The 16,582-nt window shown below is 43.5% G+C and overlaps 1 protein-coding gene and 1 long non-coding RNA gene across 3 annotated transcripts; one reads left to right on the top strand and one right to left on the bottom strand.

Annotated features, from left to right (window-relative positions):
* Window positions 1–201: 201 nt before the first annotated feature.
* FASN1 (Fatty acid synthase 1) lies at window positions 202–11,590 on the bottom strand. Its single transcript, XM_002052391.4, has 6 exons — window positions 11,459–11,590; window positions 8,263–8,738; window positions 1,492–8,201; window positions 1,327–1,422; window positions 1,128–1,271; window positions 202–1,065 (listed from the first exon to the last, which is right to left on the bottom strand). Exons 2-6 carry the CDS (start codon window positions 8,492–8,494, stop codon window positions 952–954), a joined length of 7,296 nt encoding a protein of 2,431 aa, XP_002052427.1. The 5' UTR covers window positions 8,495–8,738; window positions 11,459–11,590; the 3' UTR covers window positions 202–951.
* Window positions 9,556–15,993, top strand: LOC116651671 (uncharacterized). Of its 2 annotated transcripts, none has more exons than XR_011416739.1 (3): window positions 9,556–9,886; window positions 10,340–10,472; window positions 10,532–11,459. It is a non-coding gene; the product is annotated as an uncharacterized lncRNA (long non-coding RNA). The 2 variants fall into 2 exon arrangements; XR_004304687.2 differs by adding an exon at window positions 11,972–15,993 and having other exon boundaries at window positions 9,566–9,886; window positions 10,340–11,822.
* Window positions 15,994–16,582: the final 589 nt, after the last annotated feature.

Raw genomic sequence — 16,582 nt, 5'->3', positions numbered from 1 at the left:
AAATGGGGCTCAAATTAATTTCGAAGGATACATACGAAAAATCAGTTGGGCGAGTTTCACACTCTTCGCAGAATCTGAGCATCCTCGGTAGAAATTCGATTCAACGATTTTTTGAATACATGCATGCGCACATGTAAGATTACATGCATGCGCACATGAAGCCCCAACAAATACATTCGATCAAGTTCATAAACTTGCAAATAATTTGTAAGTAATCTTTATTTACTCGTTAGTATGTATGAATATATATCCTCAATAATCATGAGTGATAACTTTGTAAGCATATTTATATATCAATACAACAATTTTTATTTATTTTTGGAGATAAATATCGAGGACTGCACATATATATAAATATATATATATATAAATAAATTAGTTATATATATATATATTTATATATAATTCGAGGAATGTGGCTCGTTACATATGAGTTTGTTCTTAAAACTACAAAACTAAAGCTAAAAAAGCATGTGACAAATGTGCATATAATTATAGTACACGCTTATATTTGGTTATTTGGATCTATTGCCGTTGCTGTAGTTCCCAAGGAATGCTGACACTCTCCCATGTTTACATGTGCATAAAGATTTTAGTAAAATCAACTGCCCAGAATCGCAACTCGTGTGGATTAATTTTTGGACCTTTGTATCCACAGGCGTTGCAAGACGGCAGTTACATTACATAGACTTGCTAAACTGTTGGACATGTTAAAATAATTTGAATATATTCTTTTTAGCTTAATAGTATAAATTCATTATTAAATGTGCTAGCTTGTGCTGTAATGTAATTTGTGGTGATGCTGTGCACTTCCTTATAAAAGAAAAAGAGGAAAATAGAAAATAGAGAGCTTCCACAGCTACAATATGGACTAATTAGAACATGAGTATTATATATATATATATATATGCTAATGTGTGCGTGCCTTTTGGAATGTTTTAGTCATGGTTGCTAGTTGAAGAGTCGCTTAAGTATACTCTGAATTGTCACCAGGGACTGATCCTCTATAAGGAATGTACGATGATTGCCTTCGACAGTGTGCACTTCCACGGGCTTTATGCAAACCTTAAATGAAAGCAATCAAAAATTAGTTATAAATTGGAATTATTATTTTTTGTTTAACGCACCTCCTTAAGGCGATAGTCCTCATCCATTTTAGCAGAGTTATCTGTGGGCTTCACCAATGTCACCTTTGACTTGAGTTTCAATTTTGGCGTATAGCCGTCGGCCAGCTCCAGCTTCTTGTAAAAGAGTTTCGCAGCCGTTTTGATCTATAAACGAGAATAAAAAATAAAATCGGAAAGCCAATAGAATAACCGTACTTACAGTCTCCACCGGCTGGGTTATTTCCACACTCAGAAGCTCAGCAAACTTTTCTAGTTTCTCCTCCCAGGTGGGTATCACCAGTAGCAAACGTACCAGCTAGGAACAAGATTTAAAAGAACAAGATTTATGACATTGATGACAAAAAATATTTGATTTGATGCTTACAGCTTTATAGTCAATGTTGGCCAGCACAAGACCGAAGTAGGCCAGGCCGTAGCTTTGGTTGCTGTTGTCGTCATCGACGGTGTATCGCTGCTTAAAGCTGCTCGTATACCAATTGACGTAGGTGGGCGCGCCATCCAGCATGACAACATTGGCAATTTCGTTGGTCTCCTCCAGTATGGCGGCCATTACGTAGGTGAGCAGACAGCCAAAGGAGTAGCCTGCCAGTTTGTAGGGTCCCTTTGCCTGCACCGTACGCAACTGTTTGATATAGAATCTCGCTGCTGCCTCTATGGAGTCTAAGGGCACGGTGCTGGTGAATTGCAAGCCGTAGGCAGGCACCTCGAGCTTCTTGGCCAACAATGCCAGCGCTGTGGCAAATCCTTCAATTGGGGCAATAAAGAATATCGGATTCTGTGTGCTATTTGCCGGTGCCTGAGTCTCCAGGCGCACAATTTCCTCTGTGGGTATCAGTGCAGTGGTGAAAACCACCTGTGTACCATCTCCCATGGGACTGGCTGTTCGCGATGGAGGCGTGGACTTGGCAGCCGGTTCACTGACAGCCGCATCAGCTGAGCTTGCAGTGGGCTTCACCTCGGCGCCGCCGTCCATTTCTTTGAGAGCTCCAAAAGTTAGTTGACGAATCTCCTGCGTCGAGAGAACAATATCAAAGTTGCGCTCCAGTGTTTGCTTGATTTCCGCTCCCATTAGGGAGTCCATGCCCAAATCGGCTAGAGAAGAGGCGTCTTGAATGTTTTTGGTGTCACGCAGTCCCAAGATATTCGATATGGTTGAAATAAGACTAACACCGGCGGACTGATCCGACTTGCGCTTCTCGGCCACCACCATGGACGCCAATACAGGATGTGGCTGCTGCAGGAATATGTCGATGGTCTGCAGACAGGACGGCATGCGCTGCGGCAGTGTGCCTCCAATAACAGTATCGTTATCGCCGAGATTCTCTAGCACCAAGCCAGTGTCGCCAATGGCGCCCCATTGTATGGCTGTGCCGGGGAATCCGCTAACTTGGCGTTGTTCACAAATGCGCTCCATGGCGGAGTTCGCCAGGCCGTAGTTAGTTTGTCCAATGTTGCCGCGACCGCATGAGACGCTCGAAAAGCAGATAAAGTAGTCGAGCTCCGTGCAAATGGTGCGCGAATATTGGTCCAAGAATTTTGTGGCTGTCACCTTAGGATCCGCAACGGTCTTAAAGTCCTTGGCTGTCTGATCCTCAATCAGCGCATCCCGCAGCACGGCAGCCAAATTAAATATACCTCCGACCAGTGCCAATTTGTTGCTGCTTTCCAGTAATTTCTTGGCTCCCGCAGCCGTAGTCACATCGTTAGTATCGATTACCACTTTAACGCCGCGCTCCTCCCAGCGACGTATCATTAGACCCTGATAGCCGGTCTTAACGCCCGAGCGCGAGGTGAGCACAATATAGCGTGCTCCTCGTGTAACCAGCCAGTTGGTTAGCTCCAAGCCAAAACCGCCTAGGCCACCAACAAGTATATAACTCTTTTCCGGATGCATGTAGGTGCGGGGAATAGCGTTGATCAGACGCGGCTTGGGCATTAGCGTCTTCTTGCCATCCTCTTCATCGCGCACCTTAATGACCACCTTGCCGATGTGCTTGCCTGACGCCATGAAACGGAAGGCCTGCTCCACTTGTTTGTCATTAAACACGGATGTGGGCAAAGGTACAACAGCGCCGCTTTTGATTCCCTCGGCTACGAGTGATACCACTTGGTTCTGCATTTCCTCTTCGCCCTCCATTACGCTGTCGAGCAGAATACCATGGAACGATGTGTTCTTCAGGAACACCGACATGCCCAATGGACTGTTGTTGCTCAGATCAAATTTGCCAATCTCCAGGAAACGTCCATTGAGACCCAAGCAGCGTATAGATGCCTGAAGCTTCTCCTCGGACAGTGAGTTCAGTACAAGATCGACACCGCGTCCCTTTGTTTCGCGCATAACCAATTGCTCAAACGATGTGTCACGTGAATTGCCAATGTTACGTGCCTGCAGCTTGGGAAAACGCTTCAGTAAAAATTCACGTTTCTCCTTGCTGCCGACCGTGGTGAAGACCGTCAGACCGTGGTGCAGGGCCACAGAAATGGCAGCCTGGCCCACACCGCCCGAGCCGGCATGGATAAGGATGCGCTCACCCTTCTTCATTTGCCCGCGCACGACAAGGGCATAGTATACGGTAGCGTAGACACAGGGCACCGTGGAGGCCTCCTCCATGGTCCACTTTTCGGGTATTTGCCACATCATGCGCTTGCTGGCCAGGCAAGTAGTTGCTAAAGATTTTGCCGGTACCATGGCCATTACCCGGCGTCCGGCGGTATCTCGGCCGGCAAACTCCAAGCCCAAAACGCAATCCTGCTCGGCCAGGTCACCAGGCAGAGCATCCGCGGCCAGTTTACCCGAAGACAGCATCACGTCACGGAAGTTAATGGGCGCATAATAAACGGTGCAGGTTTCATAGTCTTTTTTGGTTGTGCTATCGATCTTGGCACCCTCGATCCACTTCAGAGAGGACAAGTCGCCTTTGACTAGAGTATTAACATAGGCATGATCGACCTGTAGGGTGGCCTGTTGGGTCTCCAGTTTCAGATGACGGAAGCTACCCCAGTTGCCGTTCTTAAGTACATTCGAAACCAGATCCTTTTCCAGCTGCTTTTGGTACAGCGGCGCGTTGAGTGCAAACTTCTCGGATACAAGATCCTGTACGAATACCAAACGTGCCAGCTTACCGCCGTTCTCATTCTTGATGCATGTCATCAGACCGACAGCACCAAACAGTTCCTCATTCTGGCAGACCACATAGACATATTGTTGCTCCGTGGCCGCTGTGGCCAGCGCAGCCTTAAGTTCATCGACCCAATCAAAGTTCTTCTCTGTGACCTGCACGACCACAGATTTGCGCGTCTTCAGATCGACTCGACGGCGTGCCAGTACGACAACGCGTGTGCCACCCAGCGTCTGCTCTTGCACGGCAACGAAGCCGAACTTTTCGAGAAGTGCGCGTCCAGTCTTGACATACGTAGTCAGACCTTCCTCAAAGATGAGAAAACCGCCATCACGAATGCTGGCAATGCTATTTTCGAGAGTCTTTGTATCCGGTCGGGCGAGCACATCGATGCCGAATACAAAGTGGCAATTCTGTTCAACCGGCTCCTTAAGCACATCCTTGGTTATGACGCGTACACCAGAATCGCCTAGGGCGCTCGCGATAATCTCCTCATTGTTGTTGGATGTAACCACGGCCACATCGCCGGTTAGCAACGGTTCGCCTTCAATAATTTGCAGCAAATGATTGGCCGTGAGCACATCGGGATTACGGCCATTGGCCAGCTCGACACCCTTCAATTTGACAGCACCACCGGAGTTCTCAATGATTAGCTGAATGGACACGTCCAGAGCGTGTAAACGTGCCTTTTCCGTATTCTCATGCAATTCGGTTGCATTGTTGTTGGCCACAAAGCAGTAGCGTTCAAGTGTGGGTGGGTTCTGGGTGCCCGGGCGACGCTGTGCCAGCGAGGCTTTGAGACCGCGTAGCTCAACTCCGCCACTCTTGATAACATTAATATCATTATACCAGTAGACCGGCAGACCAGTCTCTGTTTGTGTTACCTTAGTGAGTCCCTTAATTAGCTCCAAATGCTTGAGTGGATTGATGACGGCCTTCTCTATGCGCGTGGGCAAGTACAGTTCGCGTAGGTTCTTGCTTAGAATGCTGAACTGAAGCATGGTATCCATGAAGCTAACCCAATTGTCCACCCACTGCAAATTACCACTGGAAGCATAGGTATCGGAGCTCAAAATACCGCGGAAAATTCCGCTGTAATCGTAGCCGCGCAGGCGCAACTCTTTGTAGACATCGTTGGTGGCCAGCGGCTTGGCTACCTTGCTGGGCGCCTGGGGTTCCAAGGGCAGTTCCTCGTTATCGATGCTCTCCGGAATTGTGATCTGGCCGGAAACGGCCAAGCTGCCGCTTTCACAGATCTCAAACTTGCCAGTGCCATCGAAAAAGTTTATGCCGAACTTGACCACGGCGCTCTTGTTCAGAATAGTTGCACGGTGGAATACCAGATTTTCCATGACAACTGGCGTCTTTTGGAACTCGCCACCTCGCATTTTGGCAAACGTCATCCAGGCCAAGGCCATATACCCGGTAGCCGGAAACAGAATGCGTCCGTCGATATTATGGCCAGCTAGGAATGCGTCCTCCTCCTTGGAGAGATCGATCTCGATGATGGTTTCACCCGAAGAGGTCTCCTTGCCAAACTTGGCCACCAACCACTTCTGCGTGTGATCCCAGCCGACCTTTGAGTTCAGCATTGGAGTGCCGCGACCAACAGGATAGCTGATGGGACGCACCAGATTCAGCACCTGCGGCTGAGCTCCAGCCGCAAACAGCTTTCCCACGTTGCTCAGGAAGAATTCCACATTGTTTTCGTGTCCGCGTTTTACCAAGCTCAAGTTGGTGGCATCCGGGCCAAGGGCGCGCTTCAGTATGGCCTGCAGTAGGCCGTGTGGTGCGATTTCAATGGAAATGGCATTCTTGGGGACGTGTTGCAAAGCCTCGTGAAAGAGTACAGGGGATAGCAGATTGTTCACGTGGTAGGCAGCTGATGATTGCTTTGCAATCGGGGTGCTCCAGGCCGATTCGGGAATACTAGTGCTCACCCAACGTTCGGTACGGTTCTTGGCATTAGGTATAATCTTCTCCAGGCTCTTGCGCAGCTTGGGACCTGCATCGGCGATGTACTTGCTGTGGAATGCATAGCCGCTGCTGTTAACAGCTTTGGCGAATATTTGCTGAGCATTAAGTTTGGCCACCAGCGCTTCGATGGATGCCTCCGGTCCCGAAATTGTGCAATTGTCTTCGCTATTGTGGCAGACGGGGAAGCAATCACTGGGCACGAGCTTGTGCGCCTCATCCCAGCTGAGACCCACTGCAGCCATCTTGCCCTTTGGCAACTGCGTATCCAGGATGCTCTTGCCTCGCCAGTAGGCAGCCAACACGGTCTGTTCGGGCGTAAAGCAGCCGTCAGCATAGGCACAGCCCAGTTCGCCCACCGAATGTCCCACAATGCCAGCCGGATGGATATTTAGTGAGCTAAGTAGGTCCGTCAGGGCCACCTGCATGGCGGCAATCGAGATAAACGAATTGAGAATGTTCTCAAAGCTCTTATCCGTTGACCGTGTTAGCACTTCAATTAAATCCACGCCCACGGGCTTTAGAACATCGGCGCAGCGTTGAATGCTCTTGGCAAACACATCGATATTCATCAGATCCTTCGCCATGCTGGCCCATTGGCTGCCCATGCCCGAATAGATGTACCATATGGGGCGTTTTTCGTCGCTGAACTCCACCACCTCGCGCTGTAGCGATCCTTTGTTGCTCACCACACTGTAACCACGGAAATAGTGCAGCGGAATGGGCTTTGAGTGTATATCGTTAATCAGGTGCAGATATTCATCGTCGTCAGTGTGGTCGGCGGCAGATTCGAGCATCTGTTGTACGGCCTCGAAGGTGCGACCGGAAGCAATCACAACTTTAGGTCCACCGTTGCGTGGTGTTATGGTCTTTGGCTTGGGATTGGACTTCAGAATAACGTGAGCGTTAGCGCCACCAAAGCCAAAGGAATTTAGGCCAATGATGCCTCCGTTCCATGGCATGTTCTTATCGACCACCTTGAGACGACCATCAAGCAGACCGTACAGATCCGGATTGGGCTTGTTGTAGTGCAGGTTGCCGGGTATGATGCCCGACTCCATCGCGATCAGTATCTTGGCTACCGAACAAACGCCGGACGCCGGCTCCGAGTGACCCATGTTTGACTTGACCGATCCAATCAGTAGGGGCGTGGTACGGTTCTTGCAGAAAAAGTCAGTGATGGAATTAACCTCCTGTGGATCACCAACTTTGGTGCCGGTGCCGTGAGCTTCCACATATACCACATCGTTGGGATTAAGACCAATTTCTTCGTATGTCTCGCGTATTAGACGATTCTGCATACTACCAATGGGATAGGTGATGCCTTGCTCCTTGTAGCCGTCCGTGTTTGTGCGCACATTCAAAATGGAAGCATACACACGCTTGGCAACCGATGTACGTTGCAGAAGCAACACCACACAGCCATCGGAGCGTACATAGCCGTTGCCGGACTCGTCGAACGCCTTGCAGCTGCCATCCGGACTTAACATGTTGAGTCTCTTGAACTGCAGCGACATGGTGGGTTTGAGAATGAGGCCAGCGCCAGCGACCAGTGCATTGTCGACCTTGCCCTCGCGCATATCGGAGAAAGCCTGTTCCAGTGCGTACAACGAGCTGGAGCAGGCCGTGTCAATGCTGTAGCTTGGTCCCTTGAAGTCGAAGGTAAATGAAATTCGATTGGCAAACATGGCACGTGCACAGCCCGTCAAGCCATAGCCATTAACACGGTCGGGATCACAGCACCAATGCTGCTCTGTTTCTGATGTCGATACGCCAATGTATACGCCAGTGCGAGATCCGCGCAAATCTGTGGGATTTAAGCCGGCATCAATGATTGCCTCGTGAGTCAGCTCGAGCAGCATGCGCAGCAAAGGATCCATGCACTCGGCTTGCTTCTGGTGCACGCCAAAGAACTGCTGATCGAAATTCTCCAGATCGATTTGCTTGATTTTGCCCATCCTGTCGGGTAGTCCATATAGACCTGTGGCATTTGGAGACACTTGTAAACGTTGCTAAATAGAAAATATAATGTGTACACCTACCGCGCTCCCAGCGTCTGGGATCATCATTAACCAAATCGACGCCATCGAACAGATTCTGCTTGAATTCTTCGATATTTGAACTCTCAGGCAGACGGCCAGAGAATCCAGTTATCGCAATCTCCTCATTCAGCACCTGCTGGCGCGGCGCATAGTGACCACCCAGGTCCAATTGGGGGGCAGTATGCGTTGCGGGCTCAGCGGTGATCACTTCCTCGGCAAAACGGGCTGGCATTTTCTTGGCTGTTATGGGACTATTATTCGTGGCACGGTTCCAATTGGAGGTGCTTGGTGTTAGCTGCGCGCTTGGCTCCTCAGAGGCGTCAGGTTGGCGTGAATTTTGTTGCTTTCTATTGCGACGGCGTCGCCGACGTAGGGCGCCTGCACTCTTCCCGCTATTTTGTACAGGGGGGGTGCAATTGTTGCTATCCTTGACTGCAACAGTTTGCTGATCCACGGCTCTTAACAGCTTTTAGCGACTGCAAAATCCAAAATAGAAATCAAAGCCAGTTATCAGTAGCGTTCTACTATATACTTAAGATCACATTAGATATCGGCGAGCATAATATACTATATACATATATAAGATAAAGGCCCATGACAAATTTTTGCTTTACAATTTAGATAAAAACCTTTGAACCAACATTTTTGTTGGTAAACAGAAAAGTTGCCAGTTACCACATCTCGAATATGAGTGTGAAAAACGCCTCGAAAAGAATTTTCTTAAATATCTTGTCGAATGAGATTAAAACCAAAACTCAAACTCAGCAATTATATTAAATCTTTAGTAAGCTCTTTCACCGATCTGATTCCTATTTGCATAGATGTAATCATGCAATTCTTGCCAAAACTTTTAACATAGGTTTTCTTTCTCGAATACCAATCCCTCTGCCTCTCGAAATAAAAAAAAAAAACGTATTTACATTTATGTACATAAAAATAATACAAATTCTTAAAAAAAAAAAATTTCCGTTAAACTATTCCAGTGGTCACAAACGTGCGTTTGTATATAATAAATATGTGCTTGAATATTTACGTAAGAAAGGTAAATGTATATTATTAACCTTTCTGTTTTTATATGGTTTAAATATTCAAGCACCGCATTTCTATCGTATTTTTTGCACACTGGTGGCTAAATATATAGGTATAGCGAGCAATGTTAACATGTATGTTAAAATACTGTTAATTTTCTGTTGCTCACGAAAAGCTTTAAATGTTTTCCCTCGAAAGCTAACTGCCCGCGTAGTTATACGAATTTTGTAGCGAGTAATTGAAAATCAGGTGATTTCTGGAGAAGCTGCGCGTGCAACGGTTTTTGCTATCTGCGGTGGCGTGATTAGTGAATGGCCTAACAATGTGCGGCAACATTATTTCTTCATGTATACACGTACATACATACACGCACGCATAAGTATGTATGAATACACATACACATGCATACATGGAGATACATATGCTTTTCCTGGTGCTCTGTGTGCAACCAGTCTAATAGTGCAACAAAAAATATGTTAGCCTAGAAGTTCCAAAAGCAGGGTCGCAGCTGACGCTCACCCATACTAAAACGTTTGGCACGTTTTACCGATAAAACTCGTACGATGTGCAGAATGAGAGCGGCACAATGAAATATGTAAGTCAGTGTAGCTAAAGCTAATAGTTCGGCTTGTTTGCGAGAAAGTCCGCAAGAGCACTTTCAGCAAGCATGCATACATAAGCATAAGAATACATGTGTACATACATACATACATAGAATTAGGGAGCGAGACACACACAGAGAGAGAGAGAGAGAGACGCGCCGGTTTTCGACGTTATATTGTCCACCAGCCGGCAACAAATCCATACATACACATACACACACACTCGCACACACACACACGCATTCACATCAGCATGACGCGTGTTCAAAAGCAATTTGTAGAGAGTGAGATTGGTGGCGTGATTTCCATGTTTGTTTAAGTATTATTTCTGAATTTTTTTTTTTTTTAGTTTTGGAGACGTCTGATGTTCTGCTGTCGTTTTGTTTTGTTATACTGTTTTCGCTTACTTATTGCGACAATAACATATCCTTTTACATTAATTACAGGGTGCATATTGATTTCCAGCGTTGCCATCGGACCGCTGACAAGAATTGCGTCATTGGATATGTAAACAAAACGTTTCTGTTAGCAATAATAGCTGGCCACTGTAAAAATGGGCACTGTTGCCGACACTTTACGGTAAATTTGTTTTCAAGTTCTGCCACCGCGCACTTAATACTGTTTATTTATACACTTAGGCTATATTTGCACTTATCGATTATTGGGAAACTGCAACTAGTTTTAGTTATGAATTTGCAGCAATTGATCACCTCACCTAAGCCTCTCCTCAGAGTCGTTCGACGCGCGCGCCTCAAGTTCATTGCCAAATGATAAGCGAGAATGGGGTGATTAACTCGAATTGGCTTTGTATACTGATAGCATATCTCCAGACATATTTTGTATATACACATGCGTCTATTTATTTACATACACACCTATGTATACCTATGTACATATGTGTGCGTACTTGTGTCTGGACATTTTCTAGTCGCGTGCATAAACGTTCGGTTAGCTGAATCAGTTTGTACACACATACATACATTTTTATGTACATATGTGCGAACGTATGTAGATTGGAAATTTCCCAATCAATTTTGCTATTGTTTTGTTAGTGTGGAAATCATAGAAATTAACCATCATGTTAATTAGCATGCGAAACCCTAGCAAGTACATTTGTAAGTGAAACATTAAGAATGAAGCGCAATAACTAGTCTGGGTCTAGAGAATATTTTGGGAACTTTATTAAGAAAATCGAAACAAGTGCACAGGAATAATGACAGCCCTTACATTAGACTGGTCATAAAAAAAAGTTAGATCGTAAGAAAATAAAGAAAAGGCAATGTAAAGTTTAATGCCGACTGATTTATTTCGGCTTTTTTTCAAACATATCCACAGAGTATGAATTTTTGTAATTTTTAGTTTTTGTTTGCAGTTCTGCTATCGCCAGTATGTAAAATGGGTAAAAAAAATATGTTCTGTTATGCTCTCTCCTTTCTTGCAGAATTCATTTCTCCCACATACATATGTATGCATGTGTGTACGTAAATATCGTTGTGAGTGTATGTGTGCATGCATGGACACATCCATATGCTTGCCGTACGAGTGTATGCATGCGGAATACATACCTAAAAATCAGGCGATTCCTCGACAGCTGTTTTCTTAGGCTATAGCAACAGCTTTCCCGGGCTATGCGAATGACAAGAGTTAGCGGTTTTGTATTTGGGTAGCCTCTCTGTGGTATTAAATCAACCGTTGAGATCAGAGCCAGAAAAGTAATTGTTTTGATTCAATTTGTTCACTTCAGGCACATTTCTTAACAACTGCAAATTTTGTGTTTTATTTATTCTTCCAGCTTAATATTTTACACACTTGGATGAATGCAATTGATGCAAAACACTTGTAACGGCGAATCGGCTTATGGTTAAAAACTCCGTAAACTCATGCGCGATCTAACGACGAAATGTGAATTACAAATAGTCGCGGCATCAGGTGAGCAGTGGCTTTTATACGACGGCAGGGCTTGTGTTGGTGCCGAAAAAGCTTGTCTCTTGTGCGCAGTGAGAGCAAGAGAGTAATAAGCAGCAATAAGCGAGATAAGCACAAAAAGCTCTTTGCTCCCTGTTAACCTTTCATTGCAGGGCGGCTGCGTCTGCTGTTATGCTATTGGACTGTTGTTGATGCGGACTCTGCAAAAACGATGCCCTTCATAACATTTTATACAGCGTTAATTTTTTCATAATTATTGCGAGCTTTAGATGTGCTATACTTGAAAATGGGCAGACATTAGAATCACACCACTTTTTTTTTTTATTTTAATTCAAAGTATATACAAATTCATGCGTATATATGTACATGTATATCTCTATATACTTATATGCGTTTTATAATTAAACTGTGTCCTAACTGACTGATAGGTGATCAACGCGCAGCCCAAATCGTAAGAGCTAGGAAGCTCGCTGTTTTACTGTAGTCACGTTACGTGATAAAGGTGCACGTTAAGACGGCGTTTCGGGAAATTCGGGAAAAATCGCAAATACCGTTTATATGCAACTTTTTTGTTTACCATCCGCTCGGCATCAAACTTAAAGTTTTAAAGATCTTTGGTCACACTTTTCGAAAAATGCATTCCTCCTTGGTGAAATTTGGCATCTGAATAAGGCAACATTATTTTTGGTCGAAATTCGTGCAAAAATTGTACTCTCAGATATTCATTCATTCATGCATTCAAATTGTGCGCCATTTTCTTGACAGAGAGTTTGCCGGCTGGAGCTGCTCTTGAAGTTGGAGCTTTGGATTTGGATGAGAAGTTTCGCCAGAGTTGTCAAAAAACGGTATTTCAACAGTAACTCAATTTGACTCTGCTGCTTAGCTCAAGCGCTTAACATTTGGAGTAGCCCAAATAACAGCTCGTAGAGCGGGCGTATGTGTGTGTAGGGGCAGCCATTAACGCACACATTTACGCCTGTCGGCGTGTGTATGCAAATGCAGTTTAATGGATTTTGACGCGCACACTTGAACACAACACAACACGGACACAATACAAGCACACACACATACATGCACACTCGCAACAACAATATGGGAAATTTTAGCTTCAGAGCAAGCAAACATGCCAAAAATTTGGCAATCACTTTTTTTCACCCTCATAACTCGGTCAAATCTCATCCGATTTTCATAAGGTTTGGCTTTTTGTTCATGATTTTGCCTCATTATCAATTCTGCATCCAAAAATGGCAACATTATTTTTGGTCAAAATTCATGTCAAAATGGTACCCTCAAATATCCTATATAGACATAGGTCAATATTTCCCACCCTCATAACTCGGTCAAATCTCATCCGATTTTCATAAGGTTTGGCTTTTTGTTCATGATTTGGCCTCATTATCAATTCTGCATCCAAATCTGGGAACATTATTTTTGGTCAAAATTCATGTCAAAATGGTACCCTCAAATATCCTATATAGACATAGGTCAATATTTCCCCCCCCAACATATCTCGGTCAAATCTCATCCGATTTTCATAAGGCTTGGCTTTTTGTTCATGATTTGGCCTCATTATCAATTCTGCATCCAAATCTGGCAACATTATTTTTGGTCAAAATTCATGTCAAAATGGTACCCTCAAATATCCTATATAGACGTAGGTCAAAACTTCTCACACCCATAATATGGTCAAATATCCTCCGATTTTCATAAGGTTTGGCTTTTTGTTCATGATTTGGCCTCATTATCAATTCTGCATCCAAATCTGGCAACATTATTTTTGGTCAAAATTCATGTCCTATATAGACATAGGTCAATATTTCCCACCCTCATAACTCGGTCAAATCTCATCCGATTTTCATAAGGTTTGGCTTTTTGTTCATGATTTGGCCTCATTATCAATTCTGCATCCAAATCTGGGAACATTATTTTTGGTCAAAATTCATGTCAAAATGGTACCCTCAAATATCCTATATAGACATAGGTCAATATTTCCCCCCCCCACATATCTCGGTCAAATCTCATCCGATTTTCATAAGGCTTGGCTTTTTGTTCATGATTTGGCCTAATTATCAATTTTGCATCCAAATCTGGCAACATTATTTTTGGTCAAAATTCATGTCAAAATGGTACCCTCAAATATCCTATATAGACATAGGTCAATATTTCCCACCCTCATAACTCGGTCAAATTTCATCCGATTTTCATAAGGTTTGGTTATTTTTTCGTGGTTTGGCCTCATTATCAATTCTGCATCCAAATCTGGAAACATTATTTTTGGTCAAAATTCATGTCAAAATAGTACCCTCAAATATCCTATATAGACATAGGTCAATATTTCCCCCCCTCATAACTCGGTCAAATCTCATCCGATTTTCATAAGGCTTGGCTTTTTGTTCATGATTTGGCCTCATTATCAATGCTGCATCCAAATCTGGCAACAATATTTTTGGTCAAAATTCATGTCCAAATAGTACCCTCAAATATCCTATGTAGACATAGGTCAAAACTTCTCACACCCATAATATGGTCAAATATCCTCCGATTTTCATAAGGCTTGGCTTTTTGTTCATGATTTGGCTGCATTATCAATTCTGCATCCAAATTTAGCAACATTATTTTTGGTCAAAATTCATGTCAAAATGGTACCCTCAAATATCCTATATAGACATAGGTCAATATTTCCCCCCCCACATATCTCGGTCAAATCTCATCCGATTTTCATAAGGCTTGGCTTTTTGTTCATGATTTGGCCTCATTATCAATTCTGCATCCAAATCTGGCAACATTATTTTTGGTCAAAATTCATGTCAAAATGGTACCCTCAAATATCCTATATAGACATAGGTCAATATTTCCCACCCTCATAACTCGGTCAAATTTCATCCGATTTTCATAAGGTTTGGTTATTTTTTCGTGGTTTGGCCTCATTATCAATTCTGCATCCAAATCTGGCAACATTATTTTTGGTCAAAATTCATGTCAAAATTGTACCCTCAAATATCCTATATAGATGTAGGTCAATATTTCCCACCCTCATAACTCGGTCAAATCTCATCCGATTTTCATAAGGTTTGGCTTTTTGTTCATGATTTGGCCTCATTATCAATTCTGCATCCAAATCTGGGAACATTATTTTTGGTCAAAATTCATGTCAAAATGGTACCCTCAAATATCCTATATAGACATAGGTCAATATTTCCCCCCCCACATATCTCGGTCAAATCTCATCCGATTTTCATAAGGCTTGGCTTTTTGTTCATGATTTGGCCTCATTATCAATTCTGCATCCAAATCTGGCAACATTATTTTTGGTCAAAATTCATGTCAAAATGGTACCCTCAAATATCCTATATAGACATAGGTCAATATTTCCCACCCTCATAACTCGGTCAAATTTCATCCGATTTTCATAAGGTTTGGTTATTTTTTCGTGGTTTGGCCTCATTATCAATTCTGCATCCAAATCTGGAAACATTATTTTTGGTCAAAATTCATTTCAAAATAGTACCCTCAAATATCCTATATAGACATAGGTCAATATTTCCCCCCCTCATAACTCGGTCAAATCTCATCCGATTTTCATAAGGTTTGGCTTTTTGTTCATGATTTGGCCTCATTATCAATTCTGCATCCAAATCTGGGAACATTATTTTTGGTCAAAATTCATGTCAAAATGGTACCCTCAAATATCCTATATAGACATAGGTCAATATTTCCCCCCCCACATATCTCGGTCAAATCTCATCCGATTTTCATAAGGCTTGGCTTTTTGTTCATGATTTGGCCTCATTATCAATTCTGCATCCAAATCTGGAAACATTATTTTTGGTCAAAATTCATGTCAAAATAGTACCCCCAAATATCCTATATAGACATAGGTCAATATTTCCCACCCTCATAACTCGGTCAAATCTCATCCGATTTTCACAAGGTTTGGCTTTTTGTTCATGATTTGGCCTCATTATCAATTCTGCATCCGAATCTGGCAACATTATTTTTGGTCAAAATTCATGTCAAAATGGTACCCTCAAATATCCTATATAGACATAGGTCAATATTTCCCACCCTCCTAACTCGGTCAAATCTCATCCGATTTTCATAAGGTTTGGCTTTTTGTTCATGATTTGGCCTCATTATCAATTCTGCATCCAAATCTGGCAACATCATTTTTGGTCAAAATTCATGTCAAAATGGTACCCTCAAATATCCTATATAGACATAGGTCAATATTTCCCACCCTCCTAACTCGGTCAAATCTCATCCGATTTTCATAAGGTTTGGCTTTTTGTTCATGATTTGGCCTCATTATCAATTCTGCATCCAAATCTGGCAACATTATTTTTTGGTCAAAATTCATGTCAAAATGGAACCCTCAAATATCCTATATAGATGTAGGTCAATATTTCCCCCCTCATATCTCGGTCAAATCTCATCCGATTTTCATAAGGTTTGGCTTTTTGTTCATGATTTGGCCTCATTATCAATTCTGCATCCAAATCTGGCAACATCATTTTTGGTCAAAATTCATGTCAAAATAGTACCCTCAAATATCCTATATAGATGTAGGTCAATATTTCCCCCCCTCATATCTCGGTCAAATCTCATCCGATTTTCATAAGGTTTGGTTATGTTTTCGTGGTTTGGCCTTAAGATAAATTTGGCAACTAGATCGGGCAACATGGTTCTTGTTTTTAGGTTTTGTCCGATTTGCCTAAAACTCATATTCAAAGCTTTACAAAGATCTCAAAGATCTCTGTGCATGT

The sequence above is a fragment of the Drosophila virilis genome, chromosome 4 (genome assembly GCF_030788295.1).
Source record: "Drosophila virilis strain 15010-1051.87 chromosome 4, Dvir_AGI_RSII-ME, whole genome shotgun sequence".
NCBI classification, from domain to species: domain Eukaryota; kingdom Metazoa; phylum Arthropoda; class Insecta; order Diptera; family Drosophilidae; genus Drosophila; species Drosophila virilis.
The sequence above is the reverse complement of the archived record's forward strand: the minus strand, read 5'-3'. Positions and strand labels throughout refer to the sequence as shown.